The sequence below is a fragment of the Nyctibius grandis genome, chromosome 2 (assembly GCF_013368605.1).
Source record: "Nyctibius grandis isolate bNycGra1 chromosome 2, bNycGra1.pri, whole genome shotgun sequence".
Taxonomy (NCBI): Eukaryota; Metazoa; Chordata; class Aves; order Nyctibiiformes; family Nyctibiidae; genus Nyctibius; species Nyctibius grandis.
In genome coordinates this window covers 96929632-96947268 of record NC_090659.1, presented here as the reverse complement: position 1 = coordinate 96947268, position 17637 = coordinate 96929632, and the positions used below count along the sequence as shown (strand labels likewise).

General features: G+C 38.7%; 1 protein-coding gene across 1 annotated transcript in view; it reads left to right on the top strand.

Annotated features, from left to right (window-relative positions):
- Window positions 1–798: 798 nt before the first annotated feature.
- Window positions 799–17637, top strand: part of LOC137675425 (serine/threonine-protein kinase Nek5-like) — a 29296-nt gene continuing 12457 nt past the window's right edge. The window contains 10 exon segments of the mRNA XM_068421514.1: window positions 799–915; window positions 2698–2794; window positions 3832–3929; window positions 5900–5983; window positions 6090–6160; window positions 10265–10351; window positions 11779–11833; window positions 13345–13545; window positions 13640–13712; window positions 15295–15431. Of these exon segments, the coding sequence (XP_068277615.1) occupies window positions 799–915; window positions 2698–2794; window positions 3832–3929; window positions 5900–5983; window positions 6090–6160; window positions 10265–10351; window positions 11779–11833; window positions 13345–13545; window positions 13640–13712; window positions 15295–15431 (1020 nt within the window).

Here is a 17637-nt window from a genome sequence, read left to right as displayed (position 1 = left end):
CACCTGTGGCTACGAACAGGAGCTGGCTTTGACCCAAATACCTAATTTATAAATGCCCGAAGGTCACCCAACCTGCGCTGTCGAAGTGGTCCTCAGAAACGGCCCCTCCTGACAGGGACAGTCTAGTATATTAGCAAATCCCCCTTGCTAAAACTCAAGCCAACTAATAAGAATAGTTTTATAGTGTTTGCTCATATTTAGCTAAGTTTTCTCATAGATACGGTGCAAGTACCCAGTGACATTACTGTTTCTGCCAGGGGTTTCCAGACAACTGCTGATGCCTGACTGCACTTGGCTGTGGTCTCCTGCAAAATGCAGTGGCTTTTCTTTTTGCTGCCAGCATTAGATCACATTAGTTTAAACTAAATCGACATGAAATAGATTATCAGGATTTTCCATTAAAAGAACAAATCTGCAGTATTGTTAACTTCAGGAAATAATGAGTCAGACTTTCCAAAATCATATTATTACATAGTACTTTCTACTGCCTTCTCATGTTTTAACTTTAGGGTGTACTAGGACTAAGCTTCAAGGTTTTCTTTATGAGACACTCATAAACTTGCTGCTTACTGAAAGTTCAGATAGGCAGTAATTTGCAGGAGATGACATTTTGAGGAAGAATCATCAGCAGTAATGAAAGTGTGATAAAATGTGATAAAAATGTGATAAAAATGACAGTCTTAAAAAGTAATGTTCTATTGGGTTTGTAGTACAAACTCAGATGTTACAGCACTGACTATGTGCAATACTAATTTGGGGACTTTTTTATTTTAGACACTGCTTTAAGACGAAGGCATCATGGATAAATATGAAATTGTTAAAAAAATTGGAGAAGGATCTTTTGGCAAAATATTCTTGGCAAAAGGAAAAGTGGATAATGAGCAGTGTGTTATCAAAGAGATTGATTTAACTAAGGTAAAACAACAAAACCTGGATGATAACGGTAGTTGCTTACCTGATTGTCCTAATTGCATTTAGCTAGGGTATGATCTTGGGTTATGTTTTATCTCCTTTGTAGTTCTAGCATGATTATATAGCGTTAAACTTTCTGAAGACTGTACTCTTTGCTAATTTAGTGATTTACAAGCATAGACAAAATATGTATTTTGATATAAACAGCATTTACATTTTACTGCATTTTTGTTCTTTTCAAAATTTCTACCTACAATGCGTGACACTGCCTAATTCAGATTTTATAATAGATGATTCAACTACAGTGAAACTATTGCCACTGAAATAACAAATCACAATTTTGTGATACATTTCTCTAAACTTTTTAATTTCCTTTTTTTTTCCCCACTTCCATATTTTCAGAGGTTAGTAATTTACAACGGAGTCTTTCCAATTCTCATTTATGTTTATGGCGGTTTGATTCATCTCATCTAATTTTAAATGTCTGTTCTGTCGCTCACAGCATCTGAGCTGCTTGGCTAGACTCCCTTTCTAGGAACAAGAGAAAAATGTATTTTTAGGATGTTGTTGATCATGTGTGTTTTAGAATAAGCTGAATCGGGCCATAAAAGTGCTCTCTTTCTTTCTGTTGTCTGTGTAGGCAGGTTAGGGTCACTAGCTCAGGTATAAGAGCAATACCAGTCCTATATCTATCTAGAAAGACAGGCAATTAAACACCCTGGGATTTCAGTACAGGGGTTTCAACAGTCAATTTCAATGAGTGCCTACATGCTTTTGACAGGTCTTTTGCTATTCTGGGCCACACTAGTGAATTTCTAATATATTAGAGAATTATAATAGAAGAGTAAATATATATCAGTTCTAGAAAGAGCTGTATAACTTCCAGATTCAAACCCAGAAAAATTGATACGCTAGTAAGGACAGCTAAATAAAAAGTAAATAGTTTCTCTCTATGCTCATGACCAATAAAAAACATATATTTGTAATCTGAGATTTTGATGTATGCAAAGTAGAAAAATGGAAGTTAATAAAAATATTATTGTGGATCCCACTTGTTCAAAAATCAGGAGCTGGATACAGAAAATTATTACTTTGAAGTCATAAGGTTTTTTATACGATAGAGTGTGTTTCATTCACTTTCTGATTTTTCAATCTTTGAGGATTACATTTCAAAACTATTTCTTAAGAATGAGGGTAAGAAACTTTTTATAAATACAAGAGGACATTTTGCTGTATGGATATTCAGAGACATGAATTTTTAAGAAGTAATATTGATGAAAGCGTGATCACACTGAACCAAATAGAAGTTTTATATTTAATGTAACAGGGCAAAGAGTTTGCCTGAAATGTTGCGAGAACTCATAACACCAGTAAAACAGAAGGACTTTTTTTTCTTTTTATTTTATTCTTTTGAGATCACCTGTATTAAGAACATGGAATCATCTAGACCCTTATTCTTAAACTACTTAAGGGAAGTTTAACTTTAGAGTTTAACTCTATTCCTAGCTTAGCAATAGCATTTGTGTAAAAAGTTTAAGGGTATACATTTGACTGTTTGTAAAATGTCATAATTTGGTTTGACTTTGGTAATGTTCCAATATATTTCCAAGCATACACTGCAAATTGATATTTTACATTATATATACATCATTTTTTATAATATTTCTGCATCACCTTGCTACACAGCCTTTTTATATTTGGGGGAATGGTTTGATAATGATGTAACTATTTTTGAAGAGAGTTAAATATATCATTGCTAGCATATAGTTTCTTAATTCTTTGTAGATGCCTGTGAAAGGAAAAGAAGCCTCTCAGAAAGAAGTCATTCTTCTGGCCAAGATGAAGCATGCAAATATCGTAACCTTCTATGCTTCTTTGCAAGGTTTACTTTTAACATTTTTGTTTTATTTGTGATTATAGGAGTGGAAGGCAGCAAAACCTACCTTGTTAATATTGCCCAACCTTAAGCCTGTCCCTGACCCCTTACTTACTAGTGGGGACAGGTCCCAACTCCTAAGAATGAACATGAGGTATCAAACTCACTTGTCCTCTTCGTGTGTGTGTGGGGGACCTAAGGTGTTGTGGCATGAATGCTAGATCCTGGGGTGTCTGCATTGCTTAAGTTGAACTTTAGTCTTGACCTTCAATAGGAGTCCAGAGTTTTATGAGACTTTTCTAGGAGTTTTAATAAAGAGAGCTTTTGAGTACAGCAAGAAATAGGTCCTGTTGGCCTTTTGTCATGAGACGTATTTTGAGGTATCACTCAAGGATACAGAATTCTTCAGGACTGAAAGAGATGGAAGGAAGTCTGTTCTCCAAAAAGCTAATTCCCTATATTTATTTTTCCTGCTGACATCTGTCATAAGCAATGCCTTATGTAATGAATGCTATAGTTACAGCTTGTGTTCAAATTGTTTTCTGTGATCAGGAGTGTAAATGTTTTAAGGGACACATAAATCTGGTAGTCCTCTGGACCCCAGAGAGGTAAGAATAGGGTGAGTTTCCATATTAAGTAGCCCCTGCTGTTTATTTCTACAGTTTGGACACTGTCTACTTTTAACCTTTTCCCTAAGCCTAACTGTATACTTAGTTGTTATTGGGGAACAATCCCAACTATGAGGCATTCTGCTAAGCATTGCCTGAAAGAACATCTGTCTTTCTATCAGTGTGGTCTCTTGAGGGTTTTCTCATGTATTTAACATTTTGGTGAATCTCTATTTAAACATATTTTCATATCTTAGTTTTGCATCAGTTTTCACTGAAAGTATCCATTTTTTCCAAGTTACTCTTTGAAATGGAGGAGTAGACAGAGGATTAACTACTCCCTTTTAAAAGAAGGATCATATAAAATAAAAATAATTTAATGCTGTATTAATGAGTAATAAAGGAATAAAGGAAAAATTATACTTTTCCTTTCAGAAAAGAACAAGCTATATATTGTGATGGAATACTGTGATGGTGGAGATTTAATGGAGCGGATAAATATGCAGCATGGAGTGCTGTTTGATGAGGACCAGGTGAAAGTAGTTATGTTTAGAGGAAATGACATATTATGTAAAACATGTGGTTTGAATTATCTAGTACAAGCTACTGTTTCTTTTCTGACCTGTTACAGTAATTGAATATTTTAAAGAAACTTTGGTAATTTAAATGAGAGTTTAGCGTTTGCTTTCTATACTGGTTTAAGATCTTAAATTAATTCATTAGCAGAGTTTGGATGCTGTTTTTATCCCCCCTCCCTCCCATTGCTCCTTCCACTGTGGATGCCCTTTTTCTTTGTATTAGTAGTATCCCTACTAAGCCATGAAGACTTTCTTTTAAATGGTGCTTTAGAATTATGAGGGGATATGTTATATACGAGTTCTCAATTTGTTTACGCTATTTGCATCATGGCGTATCCTGCTTTATACTGAAGTCAATGGTAAATCTCTCATTCATTTCATTTGGGTCAAGACTTCTCTGATGCCATTTAAATTGTTAAACCAGCACAGAGAAATATGCCCCGAATTCTGACTGCTTTTGGAGCTTGTTCACATATTTTTTAATTTGCAAGTAGGCGAGTATGATAGGCATTTCAATTCACAGAAACAGAATTTCTCACTATTCCTTACTTACTCCTTTATTTTTTTACTAACTCTTAGCTTTCTGAAGGAAATTTTCTCTTATATATTGGACTTAATGTACTGAACTCTGAGGTTATTTAATCATGTTTTGGTCTTCCACCTTTGCAAGTACAATGAAAATTTACCTAGAAACTAGATAGATAGTATCCAACCTGTTAGTAGCAATATACTCTAAAGCATAAAAGTGGAAAAAAATGGAGTATTATGACTTTTCTTTTTGCTTTAGTGGTAAAAGAGGAACTCCTTAGTGTAGAAGTCAGTTGGAAGTGAATTACTGGTTCAGTAATAATGAATTTTAAGATCCTATTGGGAGTCATACTATCAGCAGAGAGAACATGAGAGAAAATGAAGAGAGGACAAAACCACAGATCGTGAAAACACAAAAGAAAGAACCAAGGCACACAAACCCCTTGACAAAATAATCCATATCCAAAGAAAGGCAAAGGGAGTACAGGTAGAAGAATGGATTATAGAAACTAAAGATATATCTGCCAATCATGAAAGGAAAGCAAATTGCCCAATTTAACATAACGTTGTTAAAATATCTTTAGATTTTCAAATGTGTGCCTAAGAAAGTCTCATTTGTGGCATCAGCCCTATTCAGGAAATCATCTGCTTAATATGAAGCATTACTAAATAGAAGATTATTACTTGAATCAAACTCTTTCATGACCATCAATTTTCCTAAATAGAAAAGCATATAAGCACGTTGTACTTTTGTTTCTGAATTAAGTCCAAAGGCCCTTATTCAATAAAATGCATGTATATTTGAAGTTAAATATATGTTTAAGAGCTGTACTGGGTTAAGGATAAAGGATAAACCTGTGTGCTTTCTTATTATGCAAATTTCTTCATAGCTCCCTTCTTTCACCACATTTCAATCCTCTATCCTTTTTTTTTTGTTTGTTTGTTTGTTTGTTTTTCTGGACCACATTCAGTAAGACTACAAATATTGTAACGAGGTGGTGTGGCTTCCACCACTGAGGGTTAAGAAGACGCTTCCCAATTCTGTTTTAGTTGTTATTGGAACTCACTCATTTCTAAATAAAAGTCTAGTATTCTTACTGTCCTTTGACATTATTATTCAGTCCTGTTCAAGTACTCATCCTGTCACAGTCAATGAAAACTTGATGGGGATAAGGAAAATGGAGCAGGTATTTATGTCCATTTAGTTTTGTGATAGCACTAAAAAGAAAAATCTATGGCATTTATTGTAAAAATATTATTTTTTACTATTTTATATGGTATATGATCTAGGTATTTTAGATTTTGTTGTTGTCTTTATATATTTCAGTAAGATGCCCCATTGGACATTAGAGTCATGCAAATTTATAGATATCTGTTCCCTTTAACTTTCACTGCAGATTCTGAGTTGGTTTGTGCAGATCTCCTTGGGCTTGAAGCATATTCACGACAAGAAGATTTTACACAGAGATGTAAAAGCACAGGTAGTAAAACTGGTACTGGAGAAGGGGTGATTTTGTCTTTTAAAAATATGCTTAAGAAGCTCTGCCATGTATCATTTTCACATACCAGTTTTGTTTTTATTTGCAGAACATTTTTCTTAGCAATAATGGAGAGGTAGCAAAGCTTGGGGACTTTGGCATAGCAAGACAGTTGAACAGGTAAGCACCTTTTTTAATTAGTCTGTGACCTACACCAAATAGGACTGTTTATGAATGTTCAGAATGCAACCTGAATGTGCAAATTGTTTGTGGATTATGCTTGTTCAAGAGATCTGGGATACAAAGGGTCTGACACTACATTTTTTTTCTGTTATACTAAAACATGCCATCCTGCATGAAACCACAGATGTATCTAGCCTAGTAACTGGACTTCTGTTATAAATAGGACATAAGGTGGGGAAGCCCCAGTCTTTCCCTGTTCTCTGGGGAACTGACATAAAGAGATTCTGGAGGCACAGCTGCTGCTCTTGCAGCTGTTGATAATCACTTCTGGTGCCTCATAAAAAAGAAAGCAAAGAGCCTGAGAAAAGAGTTTGTACAGATTTTCTTTGTATGTCCTCCAAGACTGTGCCTATATTAACTTTTAAAAAACGGGCCTGAGAGTAAATGGCATGGCATGGCTTGCATCTGTATGGCTAAACTCCATTCTCCCAGAGAAGGTGGCCATATCTTTACTGACTTTGGGGACAAGGTTGGCCTGTCCTGCATTGTGGCCAGGTGTTGTCTAGGAGAGTGCTTTTTGGTGTGGCCAAAACATGCCAGGGGACATGCTAACAACAGGACAATGCTTGAATTTGATCTCTTTTTGAGCCGCTTGATTGTCTTTGACCTTGGCAGGACATATAATTAGGACAATTTAATTAGGTATTGTGTGGAAAGGTAATTTCCTCTGTTGATCATTTTGCAGATTGTCCCTCTAGTATCAGCTCTTCTCAGTCGCTTTGTACTACACCTGCAGCAACTCACTTGTTAAAACCTTTCTTATCCCTAAATAAAATCAGTGTAAGTCTAACCATGTTTCTGTCTACACAGCAGCAGTAAAAAAATAGATAACTTTAACCAATATAGACAATTTGCTCATTCTCTTCAGATGTACTTAACTGTGTACATGTATTAGGTACCTTTATGCATTCTTCACATGGACATACAGCCCGTGTAATTTCTGTCAAGGCCCCATCAGCTTGGCTTTGGATTTAGGCCTACATAACTGTGCCAGTTCAGTGATGCATCAGAGCTAGGAAGTCTTGCTGAGAGCTGGAGTTTATTACAGAATCACAGAATCACAGAATCACAGAATGTTAGGGATTGGAAGGGACCTCGAAAGATCATCTAGTCCAATCCCCCTGCCGGAGCAGGATTGCCTAGACCATATCACACAGGAACGCGTCCAGGCGGGTTTTGAATGTCTCCAGAGAAGGAGACTCCACAACCTCTCTGGGCAGCCTGTTCCAGTGTTCAGTCACCCTCACCGTAAAGAAGTTTTTCCTCATATTTATGTGGAACCTCCTGTGTTCCAGCTTGCACCCATTGCCCCTTGTCCTGTCAAGGGATGTCACTGAGAAGAGCCTGGCTCCATCCTCATGACACTTGCCCTTTACATATTTATAAACATTGATGAGGTCACCCCTCAGTCTCCTCTTCCCTAAGCTAAAGAGACCCAGCTCCCTCAGCCTCTCCTCATAAGGGAGATGTTCCACTCCCTTAATCATCTTTGTAGCTCTGCGCTGGACTCTCTCTAGCAGTTCCCTGTCCTTCTTGAACTGAGGGGCCCAGAACTGGACACAATATTCCAGATGCGGCCTCACCAGGGCAGAGTAGAGGGGGAGGAGAACCTCTCTCGACCTGCTGACCACACCCCTTCTAATACACCCCAGGATGCCATTGGCCTTCTTGGCCACAAGGGCACACAGCTGGCTCATGGTCATCCTGCTGTCCACTAGGACCCCCAGGTCCCTTTCCCCTACGCTGCTCTCCAACAGCTCTGCCCCCAACTTGTACTGGTACATGGGGTTGTTCTTGCCCAGATGCAGGACTCTACACTTGCCCTTGTTATATTTCATTAAATTTCTCCCCGCCCAACTCTCCAGCCTGTCCAGGTCTCTCTGAATGGCTGCGCAGCCTTCCGTTGTGTCAGCCACTCCTCCCAGTTTTGTGTCATCAGCGAACTTGCTGACAGTGCACTCTAATCCCTCATCCAAGTCATTAATGAATATATTGAATAGAACTGGTCCCAGTACCGGCCCTTGCGGGACTCCGCTAGACACAGACCTCCAACTGGACTCAGTCCCATTGACCACCACTCTCTGGCTTCTTTCCTTCAGCCACTTCACAATCCACCTCACTACCCGATCATCCAGACCACACTTCCTCAGTTTAGCTGTGAGGATGCTGTGGGAGACCGTGTCAAACGCTTTACTGAAATCGAGATAGACCACATCCACAGCTTTACCATCATCTATCCACCGGGTTACGTCCTCATAAAAGGCTATCAAGTTGATTAAGCATGACTTCCCCTTGATGAAGCCATGTTGACTGCCCCTGATGATCCCCCTATCCTTGATATGCCTAGAGACAGCACCAAGGACAAGTTGTTCCGTTACCTTTCCGGGGATGGAGGTGAGGCTGACCGGTCTATAGTTACCCGGGTCCTCCTTCTTGCCCTTTTTGAAGACTGGAGTGACATTCGCTTTCCTCCAGTCCTCAGGCACCTCTCCCGTTGCCCACGACTTAGCAAAGATGATGGAGAGTGGCCTAGCAATGACTTCCGCCAGCTTCCTCAGCACCCGCGGGTGCATCCCATCAGGGCCCATGGATTTATGGACGTCCAGATTGCTTAATTGGTCCCTGACCCAGCCCTCATCAACCAAGACAGATTCCTCCTCTATCCTGACTTCTTCTGAGGCCTCAGGGGTCCGGGGCTCCTCAGGACAGCCTCCAGCAGTATAGACAGAGGCAAAGAAGGCATTCAGTAACTCCGCCTTCTTTTTATCCTCTGTCTCCAGGACCCCCACCTCATTCATCAGTGGGCCTACATTGCCTCTAGTGTTGGCTTTACCTGCAATGTATTTGAAGAAGCCCTTTCTGTTGTCCTTGACCTCTCTTGCAAGGTTTAATTCCAAGGAGGCCTTAGCTTTCCTAGTTGCCTCCCTACATCCTCTGACAACAAACATTAGCATGTTTGGATAGTACCTTGATCCAAGCCTGCTCATCTCCAGGGATATGCCATGTCGCTGTTATAGCTGCAGTCTCTGCCAGCTCTCATTCCTTTGTGGAGTGTTTCTTTGTGGAGCATAGACCTGCTGTCAGTGCCTCAACTCTCCACATGTAAACTGCTTATGCAGAAAGTGCTTACCTTCAGAAGTGTTCTGGGGATAATTGCTTTAAGGATTAAGAGTATTTAATATTCTTACACAACAAAATAATTGGAGCTTGATAGTACTTTTCCTCATATAAGAAGTGAATTAAGTTTCTCAGCCTCTCTTTTCCTCCACCCTTGGAGTGTACAAAGACATTTTCATCTCCATTCTCCAAAATGCAAGATAATGTCCAATAATTTTACCTGCAGTTAGGTGTCTGTGGCACCTCTGGCACTCAGACTTCATATACTCTATAAAGACTGTAACGTACAACTTTCATTGACATCTAGTATAGAGTGAGAGGAATCACACTCTGCAAGTACCTGTTTCTCTGCACTGACTTCCCAGTGACTCTTGATGACATCCACAGAGTAGATATCTAAAAGTGAGTGAAATGAATCCAAGTGGTGATATTTGGCTGCACTTTCACAAGTCAGCACCAAAGATGGAATTAGAATTCACTTACTCCTCCTTTAGTTTCTGGACAGCACTTTCTCCTCCCACTGTTTCTGGCTTGTGTGACTGACTACCACCTCCCATATTCTTACTTCAGTGAATATGTTGGAGACTTCTCATAATTCACGGTGTCTTTGACAGCTTTCAGAGTTCTGTGTTAATGAAAAACATTCCTTGAAAATGTTGATTACAACGCTGGGGAAAAGTGGGGAAAAGAGTTCTTGTGCTTTCTGTTGAAGTGCAAATACTCTCCACTGTTAAAATAGTTGGTCATTTTTACACAGAACTGGGAAATACTTTAGTTATTCTTGGGGTGTTCCATTATTCAACTATTTGGAGAGCAGAAATCATGTCCCCTGCGGGCTTTTCACCTGGGTCAGAGAAGCCTCTAGTTCAATTGCTTGTAAACTTTTTCAGTGTGTAAGCCTTTTTGTTCATTGTGTTTCATTAGCACTATGGAGCTTGCCCATACCTGTGTAGGGACTCCATATTATTTGTCACCTGAGATCTGTGAAAATCGACCATACAACAATAAAACGTAAGTCTCTGTCTTTCCTTCATATGCTTGTGTGTGAAAGTGTGCAGATGCGGGAGGACTTATTTTAGTAATATCATGGTTTGAATCAGTATTTCTGCAGGGCACCAGGAATTTCACGTGTCATCCTTTGTGAAGTTTTGTATTATTGTGTACAATAATTTGGTGCATCAGTCGTATACAACAACTATGTTACACTGTACAACACTGTGGGTTGTATTTTGACTCACAGTGTCAGAGTATAGCAATCATAAATTTGTTGTGATTCATCTACAGGCTTAATATAATTATATTTTTTGTTTTTATAAAATTATTTGTACTTTAAACTTAAAGTTTAATCTCATTCTCTTTTAATACTCCTTGTCAGTAGTGGCGTGGAATGTAAAATAGACCTTTTTTCCTTTGCTTTATCTGGTTCTGCATCAAATACTAAATTTCTCTCTGTGTTTCCAACATGTAATAACCAATGCAAGTATGGATCTTTTCATTTCCAAGTTCATTAATTTTTGATACACTCATTTGTGATATATAAAAATACACTAGAGGATGGAGCCAGGCTCTTCTCAGTGACATCCCTTGACAGGACAAGGGGCAATGGGTGCAAGCTGGAGCACAGGAGGTTCCACTTAAATTTGAGGAAAAACTTCTTTACGGTGAGGGTGACTGAACACTGGAACAGGCTGCCCAGAGAGGTTGTGGAGTCTCCTTCTCTGGAGACATTCAAAACCCGCCTGGACGCGTTCCTGTGTGATATGGTCTAGGCAATCCTGCCCCGGCAGGGGGATTGGACTAGATGATCTTTCGAGGTCCCTTCCAATCCCTAACATTCTGTGATTCTGTGATTCTGTGAGTAAAATTAAAGCTGCTAGGTTGGCAATTCTGGAACTTTGCTGTAGCCACCTGCAGGAAAGACTAATAGGTCTGAGAATTGTAAAGGCTCACTCAGGCTTAGCACAAATGAATCAGATGAGAAGCACTGAAAAGTTAGGAGCTGAGTGGGCTAGACCGCCTTCTCTGTGTGGGGGATGTGATCAACACCAAATGTCCTGGAGCCCAGACTAGCTTCTCAGCTCTAAGTTGCTATTCACACAAGTTTATTCCCTTATTGTCTCCTTAACTATCAAGTCAGCCAGAGATAGCTTTGCCCTTCATCCTGCTAGGAATATTAAACAGGCATTCTTTATGTCATGTGCCTTTTCCAATGATAATGGTAGTACTTATTTAGGTATCATAGAAACGTTGGTACCACAACTAAAAAGAAATTTCTAGTTGTTCTTTTTAGTGCATCTTAAGAAAAATTAAAAGTTGCACCAATATTAATCTGTGATGGAATAACGTTAATAAATTTGAGAGCTGAGAAGAGGTACTGATTACATGTATGAAAATATTGTAGTCTTTTCCCTGAAATTTTAATTACTTTTTATTCACAGAGATATTTGGTCTCTTGGCTGTGTGCTTTATGAGCTATGTGCACTAAAGCATCCTGTAAGTACCATCGAATCAGATCATTATCATATTATTAAAAAAAGATAGTGGACAACCTGGAAAAACTGTAGTAATAATAGGATTCATAGTCAGCTGCTAGAATTATTTGCAGCTTGTTTATTGATATTAAAGAATGACTGCTAGTGTTTAATTTTTCATATTGTTACTGTATTGTGCATACTAAAATACAATATTGTATTTCTACAATTTATATATATGTGTGTGTGTGTGTCTGTATACATACATCGAACATCTATTTACTCTTTAATAAGTACTAAACTTTTTCAAAAGGCAGATGAACAATGGAAAGAATTAAAGCCAAACTTCAAGGTTAGGCTTTAGGCATATAATTTTACTCATTTCTATTTGAAAATAGAAATTTATACTTACTTACTAAAGAGTTTGAAACCTACTTTTCCCCACAAAGGAGTTTGAGTCCCCAGAAGCATTTTCCTAAAGGTTTCGTTTTGTTTGGAAGCACATTCATGTCAGAAAATAACTGAGATGATGGATAGCATCTTCAGGAAGCTGTGTTGTCCTTAGCCTGATCTGAGCCTCAGATAATCCCCAGCCTGTGAGTATTATGTGGAGAAGGGAACACAGCAAAGACTAATCCCAACAACAGGAAAAGGATCAGATTCCTGGCCCCAGCAGAAGCTGATCTTTTGCTGAGCTTGGATGCAGGAGAAGGCAGAGCAGCACTGATAGGGAGAGCAATTGTGCTGAGCTGAGAGCAAAATTTCAGATTTCACAAAGTGAGAAAACAATAATAATACTTCTTATGACTATTAGGTGTTTTATTTTGTATTGCTGCCCGTTTTTTTTAATTGAAGGCAGGGACTAGATGCTGATGCAGACAGGAAATGCAAGTGAAGATAAGGCAAATTTTGGTTACACCACCTTCAAAATAGCCACATAAATAAAATGGTAATTTTAGAAAGAACTTGCTTTCAAAATTATTTTTGCCTGTCTAAGGCTCTAAGAGCTATATTCATGCTGATCTGTTAAGAGATCTGCTGAACTGAGAGGGATGAGTTACCTGAGTGGCATCAGTTGTAAAATCAGGCTTGTACCTTGGTTCCTGAGAGAACACAGAATGCAGAGGCAACGTTGTGTGGAGTGAGGTTTTGAAGGTGAACACTGTGAAGACAGTATGTATGCAGGTCTCTGCTGAACAGCTTTTGGCAAAATAAATCATGTTTCATTCTGGAAAAATTGCTTCTGTGTTACTGTATGACAGCAGAGTATGAATAAAACTTCCAGGTACAAAAGCTATCAGACCTCCTAACTTGTGCAACTGAAACAAGGAGAACGTAACCAGAAAATAAAATCAGAGAGTGGTTATATTAATTTTTTGCAGCAAACTATGGGTAGCAAGAAAGGATTTGTGAAGAGATTGCATAGCACAGGGCTTCTGTCAGCAAGTACCTTTTTTCAAGTTGGGGTGTCTAGTCCGTCATTTCCAACCAGCACTACTTACTGTTCTCTTTTTACTGTTTTAATTGATTAAGTTTGAAGGCAATAGTTTGCACCAGCTGATGCTGAAGATCTGCAGAGGATGTTTTCACCCAGTGTCTTCCAACTATTCGTATGACCTGAGGATATTAATTTCCCAGTTGTTTAAAATTTCTCCAAGAGATCGACCATCTATCAATTCTATTCTAAGGAAGCCCTTCTTGCAGAAGCTTGTTCTCAGGTATTTGCCCCCTGAGGTACGTGCTTGTATGCTGCTTGCTGAGAGAAAAATATGTATCAAAGTAGTATAAACAGTTCTGTCAGATAGCTTTTTTCTTATACATAACACAGGAAGAACTCAGTCACGCTGTGACACATAGAAAAAGGCCTTCAGCATCACAGTCTGGAGCCAAGCTGATACAAGGTAATGATAATATTATTTAACATTATTTCTACACTAACATTTGTTTGTTATGATATACATGATGGCTGTAAATTTCTCCAGCAGTCTTTATTGCACATTTGGATACAAGAGTTTCACACGAAGTTAAAAATTAAAAGAGGAGAGAACTGCAACAGTAGAAGCATTCACCCCAGACAGTGCATCACTATTCTGTTCAGGAAAAGACAACTTTAAGACCAGCTCATTAGCAATGTTCAGCTAGAAAAGCTGCCATAGGAAAATGCTGAAATATTAATCTTAATTCTTTTAGGAAAAGAATTTACAAAACTGAGAGGCTTTAGTCTAGATGCGGTTTAGGTCCATCACATGAAAAATATCCTTACTTAATTTTGCCAAGCTACGTGCAAAAACGCAAAAATCTTACAAAACATGCTCCATGGTATTTTACAAAATAATAAAAATGTATTTTACAAAATATTATAAATTATATTAAATTGTGACAGACAATGAACTCTATTTGGATTTAGTGCTCATTGATAGATCAGATTATGTATGCACCTTCTTAGAAAACATGAATGAGACTAAATGGTATCTCTGTATGAACTGCTGAACATCTGTCATGTTCCTGGCAGCATAACCTTTTCCTAGTTCTATATTCTTCAGTAGTTCATAATTATTCCTTAAATTTATCTTTGGAATATTAAAGTAGTTTAAACAGATTTCTGAAAATAAACTTATGTAGTTACTTAACTACACTATGGACTTTTTTTCCCCCCTCCTGAAAAAAATTCTTCAGTAGTGTAGGAACCCATGTTATTTTGGAAATTACTTTCAATGCGATTTATCTGCCTTCAGGACTAATGCAATTTGGACAGAGGCACCTGAACACCTAAATCGCTTAGGCATTTTAAAAATTGTCCATGGTCATAATTTTCATATATTTTTATCTCCCAGACATTACTCAGGAAAGATTTAAAACTCACTTAGAAACTACTTAATCCTAGCAAGGACACTACTTTTCATTATTGCAACTAAGGTTTTTGCAAAATACTGACTGACCAAACTGGAATGGGGTGTATTTTTATTCTCCTACATGGGGAACTGATAAGGTAAATTTTTCACTTTTCAGCCCTTCTTTCCAAATTTCACAAGTACTACAATGTTGTCCAGCAATTTGTAGAGTACCGAGGGCTGGGTTTAGAAAGGGAATGCCTAAGCAGTTAGACACCTATCCTGCAGTGAAATCTGAGCCTAAGAATCAGACCTCCTGTATTCTGTTCTTGGTACTAGCATGGAATCAGCATTCTAGTTTATAGAGGTCTCCCTTTTATTCAATCTGCTTTGCAAAACTAATCAGTGAGATCCACTTTACATGACTGTGACAAATCATAATGTTTTCACAAGCATGTCATGCTAAGAATGAAAGGCAGAGTGCCTAGGAAGTGTGAAGTATGGTGATGATGATGAAAGGACGTAAGGAGCGTTTGTTAGCCCAACCTGTCAGTGTTAGGTGTATGCACCCTACTATGGTTTGCAACTACATGATAATTAATCACATAGAGAGCACAGAATGTAACCTTTTAATCTTTTATTGTTAAAAAAGCATATAAACTTCAAAAAAGGAGAGTCCAGGACCAAGTTTCTCCAGAATCTGGAATGGTGGTGCCTGTCGAGAAACAGGAATTATTTCAAAGAAATGAATGGAAACCTCCTTCAAGAGGGCAACAACCTATTCGTCAGGTATTGTGTATCCACATTCCCATAATATTTAATCACCTTCAGAAGGCAAATTCCTGCTCTTTGAGAAGGCCCTTTAAAAGGCCTCATTAAGGTGTATTACATTTAGCTTGATGCCTACACTAAGTCAGCAGAGACAGTTAAGCACTCCTGAAGCCTCAGAAGAGGTGTTTTAGAAAGCCTAAGTGGGAAACACTGAATTTCAGCTGCTTCACTGTCGTCCTTTGTAACAAAAGGTGTGGGGTTCCCACGGGACAATGGTGGGAACGAGGTACTGAACGAGCTATGTCCAGGCATGTCCAGGGGGTGGTAATGGGGTGGTAATGAGCTAGCCAATCATAATAAAGAACAAGGACTTTGGCTATGAGAAAAATAAGATATGGGGAAGTTGAAAAATAAGAAAGAATGCTGCACCTGCAAGATATAGCTTTTTAGCATAAACCAATCAGAACTAATATAGAGGCGTGTGAACAAAGCATACTAACCAATCATAATAGAAATGACATGTACACAGAGTGTGTACAAAAACAGAATAGTATAAATGTACCCTCAGATACGTAAATAAACGAGATCTGCTTAACGATCATATTGGTCTGCGTGCATTTACTCCGTGCCCTCTCAACAAAAAGGAGTCAGACATGCTTTGCATTTACATTTGCACAAAGGCAAATAAACTCTGTGTTTGTATTTTTGCTATAGAAGCAAATACACTGATCCTCTTACCTCAGCCCTTCTAGTCCAACTAGACTTTGCACTATGATCACCACCCTCTGGGTCCAGCCATTCATCCAGTTTTCAATCCACTTCACTGTCTGCTCATCCAGCCCATACTTTATCAGCTTCTCTATGAGGATCCTATGGCAGACAGTGTCACAAGCCTCCCTGAAGGCAATTGCCTGGTAGGCAATATCCACTGCTCTCCCCTTGTCTACCAAGCCAATCATTTCATTGTAGAAGGTTATTGGGTTGGTCAAGCATGACTTCCCCTTGGTGAATCTGTGCTGACTACTTCTGATGATTTTCTTGTCCTTCGTGTGCCTGGAAATAGTTTCCAGGATTAGCTGTTCCATCACCTTGCTAGGCATGAAGGTGAGGCTGACCAGCCTGTAGTTCCCAGGGTCCTCCTTCCTGCTCTTCTTGAAGATATTAATGACATTTGCTTTCCTCCAGTCCTTCTCCCAATCACCACTATGATCAATCAAAGATAACAGAGAGTGGCTTTGCAATGACATCTGCCATCTCCCTGAGTACTTGTGGGTGCATCCCATCAGTCCAGTCCACTTATGTATTCTCTAACCTGATCCTTTTCCACCAAGGGTATGTTTTACTTGCTCCAGACTTCCCCTTTTCATCACAGTGGCCTGACATTCCTGAAGGCCGGTCTTGCTAGTGAAGACTGAGGCAAAGAAGGCATTCAGTACTTCAGCTTGTTCCATGGCCTGTGTGATCAGGGCACTTGCTTCACTGGTCACAGTTCTCAATCCTCTTAAATTAAAAAAAAAATAAATTAAAAAAACCCCCCTTATTTCAATGAGGGACAAGATAAACACTTTTTGAGGTTACCTCTTCCTTGGGAACATTATTGGCAGTGGAAAATTTTCTTCTTATATAGATATGAGTTTATATTCTACTGTACTCTGGACTATACCATAGGTAGATGAGCCTACTTTCAGTGTTTCTAAGAAGGAAAACAAGGAGGAATAGTTAATATATTTACCATCTATGGAAGCAATACTTAGATGCTTTTTAATTTATGTAAGAAAATAAGCAAAATTCAGCATTTTTCTCACATACCATATAGTCTCCCACCATGGAAGTTTGTGAATGTCTTACCACACTTATGTCATGCAGTGGCAGCTAGATGATCACCTTCTCTCCATTGTTCTGATGAGAAATGGAAAAGACAGTCTTGTCACAAAGTAGAAATACAGGGATGTTTCATCACAGTAAGGACTTTGAGAAATGAAAGGCGAGCTCTCACAGGCACGTAATCAAAGAGATGGTGAAATGAAGTAGCACAGTGCTCCCCTGAAAGCAGCAGTCAACGTGTATACTGCCCAAAACTACATCCCAGGTTCCCCTTGCTCTCATATGTCACAATGAGACTGTCCTGGAATTAATTCAGCACTTTAGGCTTCAGAACAATGAAGTGACTTTATGGCAATGACACTACAAAGCCCCATGCTGATTGACTCACACAACAATATGG